This window comes from Gadus chalcogrammus, chromosome 3 (assembly GCF_026213295.1).
Source record: "Gadus chalcogrammus isolate NIFS_2021 chromosome 3, NIFS_Gcha_1.0, whole genome shotgun sequence".
Lineage (NCBI taxonomy): Eukaryota > Metazoa > Chordata > Actinopteri > Gadiformes > Gadidae > Gadus > Gadus chalcogrammus.
Genome location: NC_079414.1, coordinates 2,451,036 through 2,467,884, shown reverse-complemented (window position 1 = coordinate 2,467,884; position 16,849 = coordinate 2,451,036). Strand labels below are relative to the sequence as shown.

Sequence of the window (16,849 nt, the reverse complement as noted above, 5' to 3'; positions counted from 1 at the left end):
ATACCGTGATATACATTTTAGTCCATACCGTACAGTCCTACATTCCAGCCATGTCACTCGCTACGTGGCTGTCCCTTCATGCACGCTGTAGGTAATGCAGACATCAGAACTGCTGCCCTGGGGTACTTCATCACCCCGTGCGTGGCCATGTCAGCCGTCCTGGCCTGCTACACCCTGCTGTCCCACCTGGTGAGTGGGCCTCATGTCATCTTCTTTAAAACTAACTCTTAAGCGTCATTGGACCTCTTGCTCAAATCTATAGAAGTTGGACTGCAGAAACCATGACTTGTATCAGCATTAGTCTAAATGGCTCTGGTCATTTTTCTTGTTTCTTACGCAATGCGCCTCACTCATTACTTCCTGCACACCTCAATCAATGCAAATGTTTTGTCAACAGGAATTTGCTCGTTTTTATCTGAATCGAGATGAGACGGTTAATCAGCCGTTTGAAAAGATGCCCGTTGAAAGCCTGGGTGGGTCTCATGATTATTCTGGACGTCATATTTGTATTTGTCAGATGATCTCAGATTGAGGTCTGACTTGTCCATGAGGTCAAGCTGCTGGATCGCTGACTGGACCACTGTGTTGTATTCTGCAGACAAAGAGTTCCTCAAGAAGTCCAAGGACCCAGAGTCTCAGGTCCTGCAGGACCTTAAGCAGCCAGAAACACAGCAGCAGAGATCCTCTGTCTTTGCGGTCTTCAAAAAGGTGCCTCTTTGGTTGTGATTTATCTCTCAACCAATATTGTAAATGAGCAATTTGGGAATGAGGTATTTGATTATAAGATTCTATTCTAATATAACTTTTCTTGTTGCTAATTTTTATACGTACCATCGAGCGAGTAAAAATTGTATTACAGAGCTGTTAGAATTCAGATACTTCTTAAACTATAGTTCTCCACCACAGACGTTGTACATTGTAAAATTCAACAGCGCGATTCAACGCCCCAGAGCCCCCCATGATTAGGGCTGTGGAGCCCTGGTGGTATGTATACCCCCCCTCTGTAGGGTCTAACAGGCTGTTTCCACCCCTCCAGATCTGGGTGATGGCCGCCTGCGTGACCTGCATCTTTGCCGTGACCCTCTCTGTCTTCCCCGTGATCACGGTCCAAGTGAAGACAGTCTACAGAGGCTCAGCTGGATGGGGTGAGAGGAGGCAAAAGGCTGCTCTTTAGGGTTTAAGACCTTTTTTGTCATCGTTATGCATCATTAACTATGAATGGTATAATGATGACTGTTTAAGGTTTAAGGATTCCACTCATAGTGCCTTCAAAACTAGGTAACAACTAGCTGTTGTCGGTTTTTGTCAATTGTGTTGAGAACCTGCGTAAGAAAGACCATCTCTTCACACACCCAAAATAATTATTAGTATTAATTGATGTTTCATTTCAATGATACGGACAGAACAGACTGATGATTGGCAGTTATATTATGTAACCCTAACTAAATACTAAATGGTATTTAGTTATTGGTTTGACTTTTTGTTGTGAATCAGACATTGAGTGGTCAACGCGCTGTGCTCTTGTCCCTCACAGAGAAGGTATTCACCTGCGTCTGCTGCTTCATCGTGTTCAACTCCCTGGACCTGGTGGGCCGCAGTGTCCCATCTCTGGTGCAGTGGGTGAGTGTGAGGGCATGGCTGTATGTCTATGAGTCTCGGCTAATGATGGGGCCCGCCTTCATGGAAGGCCCCTCCTCCAGTATGTTCAGGTTTACCTCTGGGTCTAAAGGACCAAGAGTTGGTGTTCTATTTCCAGGCAGATGCTTTGTGTGCTCAACGGTTCAGCGTTGGTGTGCTTTAGGTGTTAGAAAAAAGGAAATAAAAAAAGATGTAGAAGTTGATTATACAAATTTGAATTTATAGGTCAGATGACCTGCTAGTTGCAGCTGATTCTGGACTCCTAACCATCCTCGACCTGAGTTCAGCCTTTGACACACTCGGTCACACCACCCTCCTCAACAGGCTATCTTCCATTGCCATCACCCACACTGCGTTAGACTGGTTAAAAACATACCTATCTGGCCGCACTCAATTTATTCAACTGAAGTCCTTTAAATTCATCTGCTCCTCTTCATCATCTTTCTCCATCCCCTCGGCAATATCTTAAGCAAATGTAACATTCACTTCCACTGTTATGCTGACGACACCCAGCTCTACCTCATCACTAAACTCATGTCCACTCTCCCGCCCACCTCCCTCACTGATTGCATCTCTGAAATAAAAACGTGGTTCACCCTCAACTTCCTCAAATTAAATAGTACAAAATGGTACAAAATCAACTTTATCCAAAACTAACAGCTTTTCACTCACCATCGATAACTACACTGTCTCACCCTCCTCCAAGGTTAAGAGTCTGTGTGTCATCCTGGACAGTACACTATCCTTTCAATCCCACATCAATAACATCACCCGGTCTGCCTACTTCCACCCGCGAAACATCAATGGCCTCCGCCCCTCCCTGACCCCCCACAATGCCGCCATCCTTTTCCACAGCCTTGTCTCCTCCCGTATAGATTACTGCAACTCTCTCCTTCTTGGCCGCCCTCACAAATCCCTCCATAAACTCCAACTGGTCCAGAATTCAGCTACTCGCATCATAACACGAACCCCATCCATCCACCACATAAACCCTGTCCAACAGCTCCACTGGCTCCCGGTTCAGTTCTGTATCAAATTCAAAGTTTTCCTGTTAACATTCAAGGCCATCCACAACCTTGGATGGCCTTGGATGGCCATGTACCCAGGGAGTGGGTACATGACCTTGTTCATGTACCCACTCCCTCCCGCTCCCTAAGATCCTCTTTCTCCATACACCTGTCTGTCCCCTCTGCCCGTCTCACCACCCAATATCTGTCCGACCTTGTTCATGTACCCACTCCCTCCCGCTCCCTAAGATCCTCTTTCTCCATACACCTGTCTGTCCCCTCTGCCCGTCTCACCACCATGGGGCACAGAGAATTCAGCCGCTCATCTCTGGAATTCATTACCACCCGAACTCAGAAACATTGATTAATTCCTGCATTTCAAATAACAACTCAAAACACATCTGTTCAAAACTGCCTATTCCACCTGTTGTTATTATAATTTATTTCTCTTTCTTATTGTTGTTTTTTTCTAATGACTTTTGTGTATTTTTGAACGGTGTCCCTGATTGCAGAGAAAGGCGCCTTCAAATAAAAGTATTATTATTATTCATTTTTTTACCTCTTCCTCCTTCTCCCTCTCCTCCTCCCTCTCCCCCTGTTCCTCTTACTCCTCCTCCTCCCTCTCCACTTTCTCCTCCACCTTCTCCTGCTCATCCTCTCCTCCTTCTCCTCCTTCCTCTCCTCCTCCTCCACCTTCTCCCTCTCCTCTCTTCCTCCACGTCTCCTACTCCTCCTCCTCCTCCTCCTCCTCCTCCTCCTCACACAGCCATCCAAGGAGAGCCGTCTCTTCCCGGTTGTGGTGTTTTCCCGCATGCTCTTCATCCCGCTCCTAATGGTGTGTAACATCCCCGACTCCCGGCTTGCCGTCCTGCTCCCCCACGACGGGGCCTTCGTCCTGGTCATGGTGCTGTTCGCCCTCTCCAATGGCTACCTGGCCAGCCTCTGCATGGCCTACGCACCCCAGTGAGTATGACGAGCGGCTGTATGACGAGCTCAGCCGCTCCCTGCTGCCCTGAGATGAGTTGTCTTTATGTCTCTCTGTGTCTGTCTCTCTGTCTCTCTCTGCTTGTCTGTCTGTCTGTCTGTCTGTCTGTCTGTCTGTCTGTCTGTCTGTCTGTCTGTCTGTCTGTCTGTCTGTCTGTCTGTCTGTCTGTCTGTCTGTCTGTCTGTCTGTCTGTCTGTCTGTCTGTCTGTCTGTCTGTCTGTCTGTTAGTTTCTCTGTCTGTCTGTTAGTTTCTCTGTCTCTCTCTGTCTCTTAGTTTCCGTGTCTCTGTCTCTTAGTTTCCGTGTCTCTGTCTCTCTCTCTCTCTCTGTCTCTTAGTTTCTCTGTCCGTGTCGCTGTCTCTCTCTCTCTCTCTCTGTCTCTTAGTTTCTCTGTCCGTGTCTCTGTCTCTCTCTACCAGGCCGGGAAAAAGGCGTGCGTAAGAAGAGCATATTGGCAGTGTAAAATGTCTTCTGTCTCTGTCTCCCTGTGTCTGTCTCTGTGTCTATGTCTCTCTGTGTCTGTCTCTCTGTCTCTGTCTCTGTGTCTACGTCTCTGTCTTTCTGTGTCTGTCTCTCTGTCTCTGTCATTCTGTGTCTTTCTCTATGTCTCTGTCTCTCTGTCTCTGGCTGAATCCGAATACTTAGTACATACTATTTCTGTTCAGTGTCTACTACTTGACGGTACTACACTTGACTGTGTAGTACGGTCTACAGCTATGCGTAGAACGCCTCCGAACGCTTCCGAACATCGCCGAAACTCCACCGGATGTTTGGAGATGACGTATCTCCCCTCAGATGCCGGCAAAATTACCTTGATAAATTACCTGTTTTCCGTCTTGTTATCGTTGCTATTAAATTAAAAATGTCTCTTTTTACTTAATTACTTACTTTACTATTTTACTCTTTTTAATATCTATTTTTTTCGCCGCTTTATACAACGTCTTTCTGGTGATGTCGGGTCAGCCATCTCTTCTTCGTTCGTTACCAGACTCCGGTTGCATTGTGGGATAGCGTAGTGAACTCCGTGGTTTACTTTGGCGGTAGTACGCATTCGAAAACGTCTTCCGTACTACACAATGCGTACTGAGCATTCGGCTCAGTACGCATTACAAAATGCATACTATATATTAGTCAAGTATGAGCACTAAGAAATAAATCCATTGATTAATTTCCTGTATGCTATGCAAATGTACTTTCTCTCACTGTCTGTTTCTATCTCTATCTCTCTCTGCCTCTCTCTCAGGTTGGTGCGTTCCAGAGACTGTGAGACAGCAGGGGCCCTGATGACCTTCTTCCTGGCCCTTGGTCTCTCTCTGGGGGCCTCCATCTCCTTTCTGCTTGGCTCCTTGGTTTAGTAAAGGATCCGTCTTCTTAATTTACTTCTACTTTTTATGTTCAAGTGCATCAACGTGTGGGCGCTAAAAGATAATGCAGCAACAACAAAAAGACGATCAAAGGTTGATTGGACTGCTGGTATTTTGTTTGTGCTTTAAAGCATGGTGGAGTTCCCTTGTGAATTCAGTACTGCTGCCTGTTAGTTCTGATTTTGACTTGAATTTCAAGATCAAGTTGTGCACTTCGGTCATGACACGCATGGCTGCATTTTTTACTTTTTCAACATTTTATTGGATATTTATGTGAATTTTGTATAATTTCGATAACGTTTTCTATTTTATTTTTTATACAATACGTTTGAAGAATCACTTTTATTTCGAGAAAAAACATCAATAAAAAAAGCTCTAATTATTGTTGAACCTTTACTATATTATGAGGCTTTCCATAGCAAACTAACATAAGTTTAGGATCATTCAACTGTGATGTATAATGCATCCCTCCATATAGCAATAGAGCAGGGAATGGACCGGGCTAAATGGGGCCCACTACATGATTCTCTGATGTCTGCAACTTGCCTCCCCACACCCACAAGGCCTGAACATGATTTCTTCAGGGGCCAATGCAGCGACAATCCAGCACTGTGATGGAGAAGTAACGCTAGGTTGGCATGGTGACGTAATTCAACGTAACAGTACTAGCCACACGTAAACACAACTAGGTTGGTTGCAATCTGCTACCTCACCATTAGAGGCCGCCTTATCCTACACACTTACCTTTAAGTGTTGTTTATATTTTTGTTATGTGTGGTAAAGTTGGTAGCCATTGCACATGTGCCGTATGGATCCAGTAGGAGGTACGGATCGGGCTCTGAACATTGTTGCTGTCTCTCGTTGATGTGTTTCTCCCCTGCCGAGCACGGGGGAGTTAGTACAGAGACACAAAAACTGCACAGGGCAGCTTGATAAGAGTGGCTTTTCAAGGCAGGGGTAGATCTATTTCAATGGCCTGGCCTGGAGTAGGCAGCATAGACAGCATGGATTGAATGTACAAACTGTCTTAACAGAGAATTGACCCAACCAGTTGCATCATGGGCATTTATCTATGGAATTGAAGAGCTTGCTAGCGGTTTAGCTAAGCGTGCAGGAGCTCTGATTCCACCACAGCTGGTAGCCCATCTGGATCGAGCTAGGGGAACGGGAAACTGACTTGCACTCTATTACCCGAGCAGCTAATACCGCCAGGGAACCAGTGCCCTTGGTGTTATTGTTTCAGAGGAATTGTACTACCAACTCACACCATCTTGGCTGTGAGCCAATCACTTCAGAGCTACATATGTCATCCTACAGGGGACAGGTTGGCTCATCTCTGACCAGCAGTGACCAGAGAAGGCGGCCTTAGCTTGGCCTCTCAGCCGCACCACCGTCTCTCTCCAGGGGGTTGTACCCAGAGTCCTGGAGCTGATTTTAGTGTGCACTTCTATAGTCAGTTGGGTTGTGAATCCCCACGACTGACAGTAGGTGCAATAACGAAGCAGCATCAGGCTCTTTGGTTGAAGGATACAATGTTCCTGGGCCAGCGCCTGAGATAAGTAAAGCAGCTACGGTCGAGATTCATGATTTTCATGACCATGAAGGGGCAAGGTCTGCCGCTCTTACTCATGTCTGCCAGCTCATGTTCAAGCTCGATAGTCCGCCTTAACTCCCCCTTTTTGGAGAAAATATGCACAGTGTGACTATTGAGGCTGCAGAAAATGTGTCTTAGTTTTAATAGGAGTAACATTCTAGATGTTTGTCTTTTAAACAATTATGCTATTGATACACTGTTAGCCACACACACATTGACTGTCTGCATCCAGTGAGACAGCAGAATCTTGTTTGGCGTTATAAATGGTTAGATGTTCCGAGATTGATTGCTAGAATGAAGTTGAATCACCATTTCAGAAGAAAATAAGCCAAACAGACACTGGTATGGTTACACTGTTGTTATACAAATGACTGTAAAGGCCTTTGAGTGCAGTCCAGGTCCGAGCCCTTAGTGCTTCTGTCTGGGCTCTGTCTTCAGTGGGGACCTCTCTCTGACCTCTTCAGCACCGTTTCCTCCTGGCTTTCTCCCTTTCTTTGGCAAGTTATCTTTCTGCCTGTCAGAAAACATTTCACAGTTTCAATTTGTTCTGAGGGAAAAGGCGGACTGTAGGGATTTGAGCTTAATTATGGTCGAATCCCATTTCCCCACTGGCCTCAAGGTCTTGGCCTTGGGTTTCAACTCATCTGTTGGTCACAGCATGTTGGAGGACTCGGTGGTGTTCTCACAATGTGCCTCAAATTAGACTTGGTTTTTGCCACAGAAGATAATTAATTATTATAGGAATATGAATATATTCCTCTCATGTACACGGGACAAGGACAAGGAAGGACAAGGAACTGTGCAGGTTGGAAAGAATAGAGAGGTCACCTATTCACAACATCTTAATAAGAAGAATGGAAAGGTCACCTCTTCACTGCATCCAGAAGAATAGAGAGGTCACTTCTTCACTGCATCCTGCCAATAAGAATAGAGAGGTCATCTCTTCACTGCATCCTACCAAGAGGCCATGTGGTCCATGCTGGTATCAGGCTGGTCTGACCACCGACGTGGGCTGCTGCTTCAAAAACCTGGTTATTTATCAAATGTTTTGTTAAATGGGATTAAAAAATTAAAATGTTTATAAGTATAAATAAAAGTGATGTCATTAACAGGGGAGTCAATCACTACAGCCACCCTCTCATCTCCCTGATGAGACTGGCCCCGTCTCATCTCCCCTTATGAGACTACCACCCGCTCATCTCCGATAATGAGACCAATGCCTAGATTAGGTCAAATTGGAACTTGAATTATAGACTACTAAGAGTATTTTTATTATATTTATTCAGATAGGTTACAAACAAACACCGTTCTCCACCTAACCGTACACGAATGGTCTTGGCCCCGCACACTCAAGTGGAATGTTTTGTTCCACAACCCGTCCTTCCTGGTCGCTTTGTTCTGATGGGCGGCCCACTGAGTTACGATCCCTGAGGTATGACCGCGCTACGTCATCAGCGCTCCACACAGGAGCAGGTCCGACGGGTCCTGGTTCATTGCTGCCGACCAGAGAGAGCAAACTTCAGACAGGATAACCGAGCCGCCTCCCGTCCGGAGCTGGAACCACGCCACTGACACTGTTGGCTCTTATCGCTGCTTCCACGTCAGCATGGCCGAATCGAGTACAGGGAAGGAGAAAAAGGTAATCCGCAGTAACTTGTGCGCTACAAGGCCTGCTAGATAACTCATTCATGCGCTCCTTCTAAAGAGGCTGCAATGCAACCCCCGCCGCATGCATCCTAACGTGGGCAATTCCTTATGAAGGAAATATCTAGGGATACGTTCTTTGAAAGGCTCCCCCCTCCAGCGGTGCGGGGCCCGTGCAGGTCCCAAGCAGTGGTCACGTGGCGCAGCGCTCCGGCACGGTCGGGGGTCACCTTCGAAAATTTGTAGCATTTTGATCAACCATTCACCCAGTAATACATCCGTAATAAAATGTCCAGTGTGACCATGTATATATATTATAGTGCTTGATGTGGAAAAAAATTAGTGCCAGTACTCCCTTATTTCACATATAAGCGACGTGTGCAAATCAGTTAACAATTCATTGTAAGAAAAAAAAAAAAAAGTAGGAGGTAATGCTGAGCTTCAAAAACTATTTAATCAAAGAGACAACCATTTCAATTATTGGAGTACACTCGCTTTAGTTCACATATGGCACCATAGGCTCTGTGGTTAAACTTCAGGTTCTGGAGCTGCTGTTTCATCCGCATCTTACCTTGCCTTTACAGGGAGAGGCTGAAAGGGATCAGAGGTAGACAATAAGGCCCCGTCCACACGAAGCCGAAACGGGCGAAACCGTTACGGTTTCGATCTATCCGGTTTAGAATTATCTCCGTAAAGACGAAGCCAAGCGAAACCGGATAGATCTGTAGAAACGCTGTAGTACACATGCCAGGCCCATAAGGGGCGCTGCTTCTGGTACACAAATCCAGAAGAAGAAGAGGCGAGCATGCCCATAAAGGCTGCCCCCCGAACCACTAACAACGCAAACAAACAGCTCTTTTACGATGGCGAACTAGATTCTAAATAAATAATGGCTTAGCAACCCAACAAGGGACATGATATGCTGCAGAACGATTACAAGCTTGTAGTCCGCCATAATCTTTTTAGTTGTGATTTCTGAGACTCCGCGGGCTTAAGAGCCATTGGCTAGGAGGTCGAGGGGTGGGGCGATGACGTCATGGTTTGCGGTTTCAGTCGGTTTCAGGCGTCCACACGAAACCAAAACGAAACCGGAGAGATTTGAAACCACCTCCGAGGCTGGTTTCAGAAGTTTGCGGTTTCGGTCAGCGGATTCGCCGGCTTCCTGTGGACGGAAGGCCGAACCGTACAAGACCTTTGCGGTTTCGCCATGAAATCGGCTTCGTGTGGACGGGGCCTAAGTTAGCTGTGAATTTGGTAATGAATTCACTGAGGTAATCTATAGATGGTAAATGAATAAACCATAACTTGTCAACAATTGTACTTTAGTGTAACACGTCAGCAGAGTTGACAAATACTCGCAGCCAAAGACATAAGTAAACAAAAAACGTAGCTTTAACAGAAATATTGAATGTCAATCTTGATTTAAAAAAAAGAAAAAAGATTGTGCACAGACTAAATATTATAAGACAATTAACCTAATTTAAAAAAATGTAAACTGAGATGAGATTGATGAGATTACTTTTACTGCATTTGAAACGTAAATTCACTACTTAATACTTTACTTTCCCGTTTCTTAATTTACTGTGTAGATAAATGGACAAATATCATAGCTCTATCATCACCTTGCTATGATAGGCTAACGTGCCGAGGCAAGCATCATATGCCACACGATTATACATTTTAAAAAGTTTGTGTGGCATAGGATAGGATTTCCCCTTGTTAATTTGGTTTGTTTAGAACCAGTTGCTATGGAAACGTGACGTTACACTTTAATATATTGCCGGAGCATGGCTGACGCCGACGCGACTTTCCGTCTCGTAAACGGTCGTTGCCATTTGAAACGGTCGATGCCATTTCCGACCATGTCCGATTGCGTCCGCTCTCCGATCTTGAATTCCGAATGCTTCGTGAACGGAATTGACGGCATGACGATTAGCCGCGTTGCCCAATCAGCGTTGAGCTTGACCCGACGTCACTGGCAGAGAGTAGTGAGCTTGGACAGAAGCATACGGCCGACATCTTTCTTTATTCTGTGTGGAGATAGTAACATAGTTACGCCATTAAATGCTTTTATGGAAACATTTTTAGCGAGAAATGTGCATTTTACTTTCATAATGTTCGCTCGGTGAATGTGAAGGATGTTTGGTTTGATAGTTATGACGAAGAGGGAACGCTCCGACAGAGTCTCTGGTTACTAAGCAACCTCAACGTCTTGGCGGTGTCACGTTAAAATTGTACCGGGGGCGAAAATTGTACCGGCCTACGTCATCGTTTGTTTACATCCTGACAACCTGACAACCTGCCCGGCAACAGAAGACACGATGCAGAAAACATGTTTCCAAACAACGAAATAACATAATACAGATAGCGGATCGCTATCTGTATTATGATAGATAGCGATAACACTTGTTTTTACTTTATATTTGTATTGTATTTAATTGTTTAATTGAAACAATAAAAAAAATTGCCCGCAAAACGGGCGATCGCGTCAAATGACGCGTCAAATCACGTAGGAAGGTTCTTGAACATTCTAGAATATGAAACCTGCTTAAAACACTCAGTTTACTAGCTAAATTCGATTAAACAATTAAATACAATACAAGCGATCCGTTATCTGTATTATGTTTCAAGAACCCTCCTACGTCATTTGACGCGATCGCCCGTTTAGCAGGCAAAACATTTGTCATTTGACGCGATCGGCCGTTTTGCGGGCAAATTTTTTTATTGTTTCGATTAAACAATTAAATACAATACAAATATAAAGTAAAAACAATTGTTATCGCTATCTATCATAATACAGATAGCGATCCGCTATCTGTATTATGTTATTTCATCGTTTGGAAACATGTTTTCTGCATCGCGTCGTCTGTTGCCGGGCAGGTTGTCAGGATGTAAACAAACGATGACGTAGGCCGGTACAATTTTCGCCCCCGGTACAATTTTAACGTGACAGCGGACTATATATCTGCTGATCAACGCTACGAATGCTGGAAACACACCAGACACACCATGTGAAGTTATTTAACCCGATTATTGTTATTTATATCCGAGCATATCAGTTTTTATCATGGGTGTCTTTACGGGGACAGTTGCTGTTGGCATCTTACATTCAAAGGCCAACTGTGAATAATGTACTTAAGGTAATCATCCTTAAATTGTATTGATGAATAGCTGACAGATGTAAGTTTATTTTATTCAAATATCATCCCTTAAATTCAAATGGTTGCTAAGCAAAAGAGCCATTATAGCAAAAAGTGTTGCAACTGTCCCAGGTCTCCTCTATTCAATCAATCATTATGTATGACTGGCATAGATAGTTTCATAATCGGAGAGCGGACGCAATCGGACATGGTCGGAAATGGCATCGACCGTTTCACGAAGCATTCGGAATTCAAGATCGGAGAGCGGACGCAATCGGACATGGTCGGAAATGGCATCGACCGTTTCAAATGGCAACGACCGTTTACGAGACGGAAAGTCGCCTCGGCGCTGCGCCCTTGGGGACGCGCGTACTTTCTGACTACAGGCGTTACCATGGGAACTGTCCTGGCGAGGAAGGTCCTTTCAACGGATGCCTCTCGGGCGGGCTGGGGAGCCGTATACGAGGGCAGATCAGTAAATGGCACGTGGAGCTCACATATGCAGTTTGTTCACATAAACTGCCTGGAACTTCAGGCGGTGTCACTGGCGCTGAAACATTTTCTTCCCTTTCTGAGAGGGCAACATGTTCTAGTCAGGACGGACAACACCACGGTGGTGGCGTATATAAACCGTCAGGGGGGGCTGCGCTCCCCTCAAATGCACACGTTGGCACGCAGACTGACCATTTGGGGCAACGCCCACCTGTTGTCGCTGAGAGCAACACACGTACCGGGCGCGCGGAACTGGGGAGCAGATTTAATGTCCAGGGGCGACCCTCGCTACAAGGACTGGAAACTCCACGTCGTGGTCGTGAACCAGATATGGGAGAAATACGGTCGAGCAGAGGTCGATCTCTTTGCATCAGAGGAGAACTCAGTGCCCTCTGTTCTATTCCCTAACCGGTCGGAGCGCCCCAATGGGGCTGGATGCTTTGGCATACGAGTGGCCGCGCGTCCTCCTGTACGCTTTCCTCCCATTAGAACTGATCATTCCTACTCTCGCCAGGGTGCGAGAGAAGGGTCATGCGCTGATCCTTATAGCCCCCCGTTGGCCGGGGAAATATTGGTTGGCGGAAATAGTCCAGTTGCTGTGCGACCAGCCTTGGCCTCTGCCTTTACGAAGGGACCTCCTGACGCAAGCGCATGGGGAAATCTTCCATCCTCATCCGGAGCGCATGGCTCTATGGGCCTGGCCCGTGAAAGGATGAACCTAACGACAGCTGGACTCCTATGGCGACACATTAGTGCCATAATTCACTAACGTGATAAAAGATGCATTCGGGCGTATTATATTATTCCACACGCGTAGATATTAACTGCGAGCGCGCAAATGATCTCTGCGCGCGCAAAACAGCTTCTCGCGCGCGCAAATTACCACAGCGCGCGCAAAACAGCCTCTCGCGCGCGCAAATTACCTCAGCGCGCGCAAAACCTCTCGCGAAAGATGTTTTTACGCTCTCGCTCAAATTTAATTTTGGAAGCGAGCGAGAAGAGGTTAAAGACTGAAGAGATGACGTGACGACGGGGCTTATGTAGTAGGAGGGAGCCCCTCCTCTGCAGGCAGACGTCACGTCTGTTGGCCAGTCACGACTGGCGTAGTGTAAAATTGCTTCTGGGGGACAGCGCGAGGGGCGTGTCCCATAGTGAGATACCGAATGAATATTGAAAGAAAACCCTGTTGGCGGTAAGCAGGTTCTACGGAGCGCTCTGTATATAATTTGATATTTCAATAAATTAGCATGTTTTATTTACACATTTTGATTTAATAATATGTATATAGCGTTTTTAAGTTAAGTATGGTGTTAACAGGCTTTATGATTTACTTTGTGGTTTTGGCGGCAAACACATGCTGTATGTCTGTGATGGAGAGCATTGTTCTCCTTTGGTTTTTGCTATTCTAGATTCACGCAGTCACATTGGAATTTGTTATATTGTGAATGCAGGTACGTGATAATTTCCTAATGTAAATAGCTTGAGAATGTTGTTGATGTAATGTGTATGTATGTAGGTGAAATGAAATGACTGCGTCATCCAGTGTGTTGACCCGTTCCTTAGAACTAGGGAAACCCTGTTGGCGATTCACGCAGTCACATTGGAATTTGTTATATTGTGAATGCAGGATTAAATGTTACGGAGGAATCCCGGTCTCTGAATCTTTATTCATGGATGCCTGGAAATGAGGGTCGTTACACTGGTGCCGTGACTTCTCCTGGATCTTCTGGATCAGCTCCGCAAGCAGATCGCCGAGGGTGCTGCACTGCGCTGTGTTCCTGGAACGTGCATCGTGAATTGTTTGGTGATTCCGTATGACCACTAGGGGGTACTCTAACACTGCATTTCTAATATATGTCCTTAGTCGTTTGGATCGCAGTGTAGTGTCAATACTTTTTTTTTAGGTAGGCCTAGTGTGACAGTGATATTCTGCATTAGTAATTTCATTTTTTTTCTAATTATTTCAATTTCTGATATTGTATCACTTGAGGTAGCATTGCTGAGGGAAATAGTGGTCGGGCCAATGAGTTTAAAGGCTTCTCCATGAGTAGGGGAAGGGGTCTTCATGTTAAAAGTGGGGAGGGTGACGCATTGTCTAGTGGATATGGAAGTGGGAGTGTGGGTGGTCTTCAGAAAATTGTTAGGGGCAGAGGGCACAGTTTTAGCCCGGGCTGGTCTCCTAGTGAACAGTTTTTGAGGGAGGATGTGCGTACTTCTACTCCAGTGGATGACAACGTTGCCATACAACACCTGACTGATATGGTAGGCCAACTGGGAGAGCAAATAGGTAACTCTATTGCGGCTAGATTTTTTTCTTCGGGACTTGCTAATTGTACTAATGCACATGACACACCTTTGACTGACAGACCAGTGACTGTTCCGACTCAAGGCCCTACACAACAGAACACAACGCCAGTAGTAGTTCATGCCAAGACTGAACGTGAACCTTTGACTTTTAGGGGCGATGGTCCTGACAAGTACTCTGTTCGGGAATGGATTGCCATGACAAAAGCTCACCTTAGGAAGCAGTCTTACACAACAGCTGAACAGGCAGATGAGATACAGGGAAGGCTTTTGGGAAAGGCAAGAGACGTGGTCCAAATAGCGCTGAGGAGTGATGACACACTTGATGTGAAGAAGGACCCAGATCTCATATATGACATTCTAATGCGTTACTTCAGTCAGTCTTCATCGTCACTTCCATTGCAAGACTTTTACACCACATTGCCCAAGCCAAAAGAGAATCCAGTTGACTATTGGATCAGACTAAACAAAGCCGCAGACACAGCTGATGAGGGACTGCACCGTCAGGGTAGGAAAATGGAGAACATTTGTGGGGAGGTGGCACAGATGTTTGCAAAACACTGTCCTGATCCGCAGCTTTCCTCCATTTTTAAATGCAAGCCCGTCAGTGAGTGGACTTCTAGAGACATCCAGCTCAGGGTAGATGAATATCAAAGGGAATGGGGTGTGTCTGCAACATCTCAGAGTTTCCCACAGCTGAAAAGTCACCCTGCAGCTGTGCTAGACAATGGTTCAAACGCCTTTGCGCACTCGGATTCGCGTGGTATGGACCCCCAGTCGACTTTTTCTCATGCCACGTCTTTGATGCAGACTCACAACTCCTGCCCGGACTCTGCTTGGGTCCAGCAACACGTCCAGCGTCCGCAGCGCATTCTGCCGCCACAGCACGTTCAGCGCCCGCAACATGTCTTGCCACCGCTGAGTGCTCAGCGGCAAGATGATGGAGTCCTGGGCCGCATGATGAGCATGCTTGAGAGAGTCTTGGCCAGGGTGGAACCGCCCAATCCTGAGCGACGACAGAAACGCTCCAGCTTTTTCAGCTCGCCACCATGTAGAGTTTGTGGAGATGCTAATCACTCTACCTTGTCTCACTGCAGATCTGACCATCTCTGTTTCAAGTGTCTGGCCCCTGGTCACTCAAGGCAGGATTGCCCAAACATTGCCCCGCCCGAACTCAGCCCAGCTTCGGGAAACTAGCTGACCTGTGTCCAGAGGGAGGTAATACAGGTCATACAGAATCCTCCCACTCGCTAGACACCGATAATTTCGGTTCGGCTTTGAATTTTGACGATTTCTCTCAATTTAAAATGACAAACACTGTGTATCAAAACACTCAAAATGTGGGTGGCAGTGACAGCTTATTTTATGTACCAGTGAAGGTTGGGGGCAAAGTGACTATCGGCGGTATGCTGGATAGTGGCTCGATGGCATGTACAGTCAGTGATACTGCTATGCGTAACCTGCTCTCTGCTGGGGCAGTGTGTGAAGCAGAGAGGTTTTCCACAGATTTGACTCTCATTGGTGTTGCAGGTCGACGAGTGCACCCGAAGTCGGCCTTCAACATTAACATGGAAGTTAATGACTGCAAAATGATTGTGCCCACAACATGATGACTTAATTATTGGAACCAATGTGATCAAACACATACTGCGTGAGTCAAAGAAGTGTAGTACATACTGGACAGCAGTTTCTGGGCCGTCATCTACAGACACTGAAACTGAACGATTTATTTCAATGCTTGCTGGCTTGCATAGATGGGGAGATGGTGAAATGCCCGAGAAGATAGGCACAGTGCGTTGCAACTCAGCCACTTTCCTTCAACCCGGCTGTGAATACCTCCTATGGGGAAAGCTGCCAAAAACCACACGCGTGTCTCCTGGTAGTGCAGTGATGACAGAGCCTACATCAGCACGGTCTGCACCCAAGGGGCTCATGGTCGCCAGAATAGTCACACCTTTATGGGCAGATGGGTGGGTACCCTTGAAAGTGATGAATGTCTCTGACAAGCCTTTGTTTTTGAGACGTAACGCTAAGCTTGCTGACCTGGTGCCTTGTGTCGCATTGGAAGATTTAGACTTGGTCAGTTGTCATCAGAGCACTTCCACCGTGCCTGCTTGCCCTGTCTGTCCTGATGTGGGATGCTGGTGTGCTAGAGTCCATTGGCCTGAGTGAGCTTGACGTCGGCTTGTGTGATGCGTCATCTGACTGTAAAGACAAGTTGTCCGACCTTATTGTTTGCTAGGGGGTTGTCTTCTCACGCAACCACCTTGACTGCGGCAAAGCAGAAGAGTTTGTTCACAGAATCCACTTGATTGACCAAAAGCCATTCAGACTTCCTTTCAGACGTGTGCCACCGAGCCAGTACCAAAAACTACGTCAAGTCTTAAGTGAAATGGAAGAAAAAGAGATCATTCGAAAGTCGACAAGTGAGTATGCCTCACCGTTAGTCCTTATCTGGAAAAAGAATGGTGATTTGCGTGTGTGTACTGACTTCAGGTGGCTGAACAAGAGGACTTTGAAGGACGCTCACCCTCTGCCACATCAGGCCGATTGCTTGGCAGCACTTGGTGGAAATTCGCTGTTCAGCACAATGGACTTCACTTCAGGTTTTTATAACATGCCCTTACATGAGGATGACAGGAAGTATTCAGCATTCACTACACCTATGGGGCTTTACGAATA

General features: G+C 46.2%; 1 protein-coding gene across 5 annotated transcripts in view; it reads left to right on the top strand.

Moving 5' to 3' along the window:
- The window catches only part of LOC130377684 (equilibrative nucleoside transporter 2-like), a 28,975-nt gene extending 23,572 nt beyond the window's left edge, over positions 1-5,403 (top strand). For all 5 annotated transcript variants that reach the window (XM_056584843.1, XM_056584851.1, XM_056584864.1 and 2 more), the window contains 7 exons: positions 92-189; positions 398-473; positions 599-708; positions 1,037-1,145; positions 1,535-1,620; positions 3,412-3,608; positions 4,873-5,403. In XM_056584843.1, the coding sequence (XP_056440818.1) occupies positions 92-189; positions 398-473; positions 599-708; positions 1,037-1,145; positions 1,535-1,620; positions 3,412-3,608; positions 4,873-4,984 (788 nt within the window). In that variant the 3' untranslated portion in view covers positions 4,985-5,403. The remainder of the gene's footprint in view (positions 1-91; positions 190-397; positions 474-598; positions 709-1,036; positions 1,146-1,534; positions 1,621-3,411; positions 3,609-4,872) is intronic.
- The last annotated feature ends 11,446 nt before the right edge of the window (positions 5,404-16,849 follow it).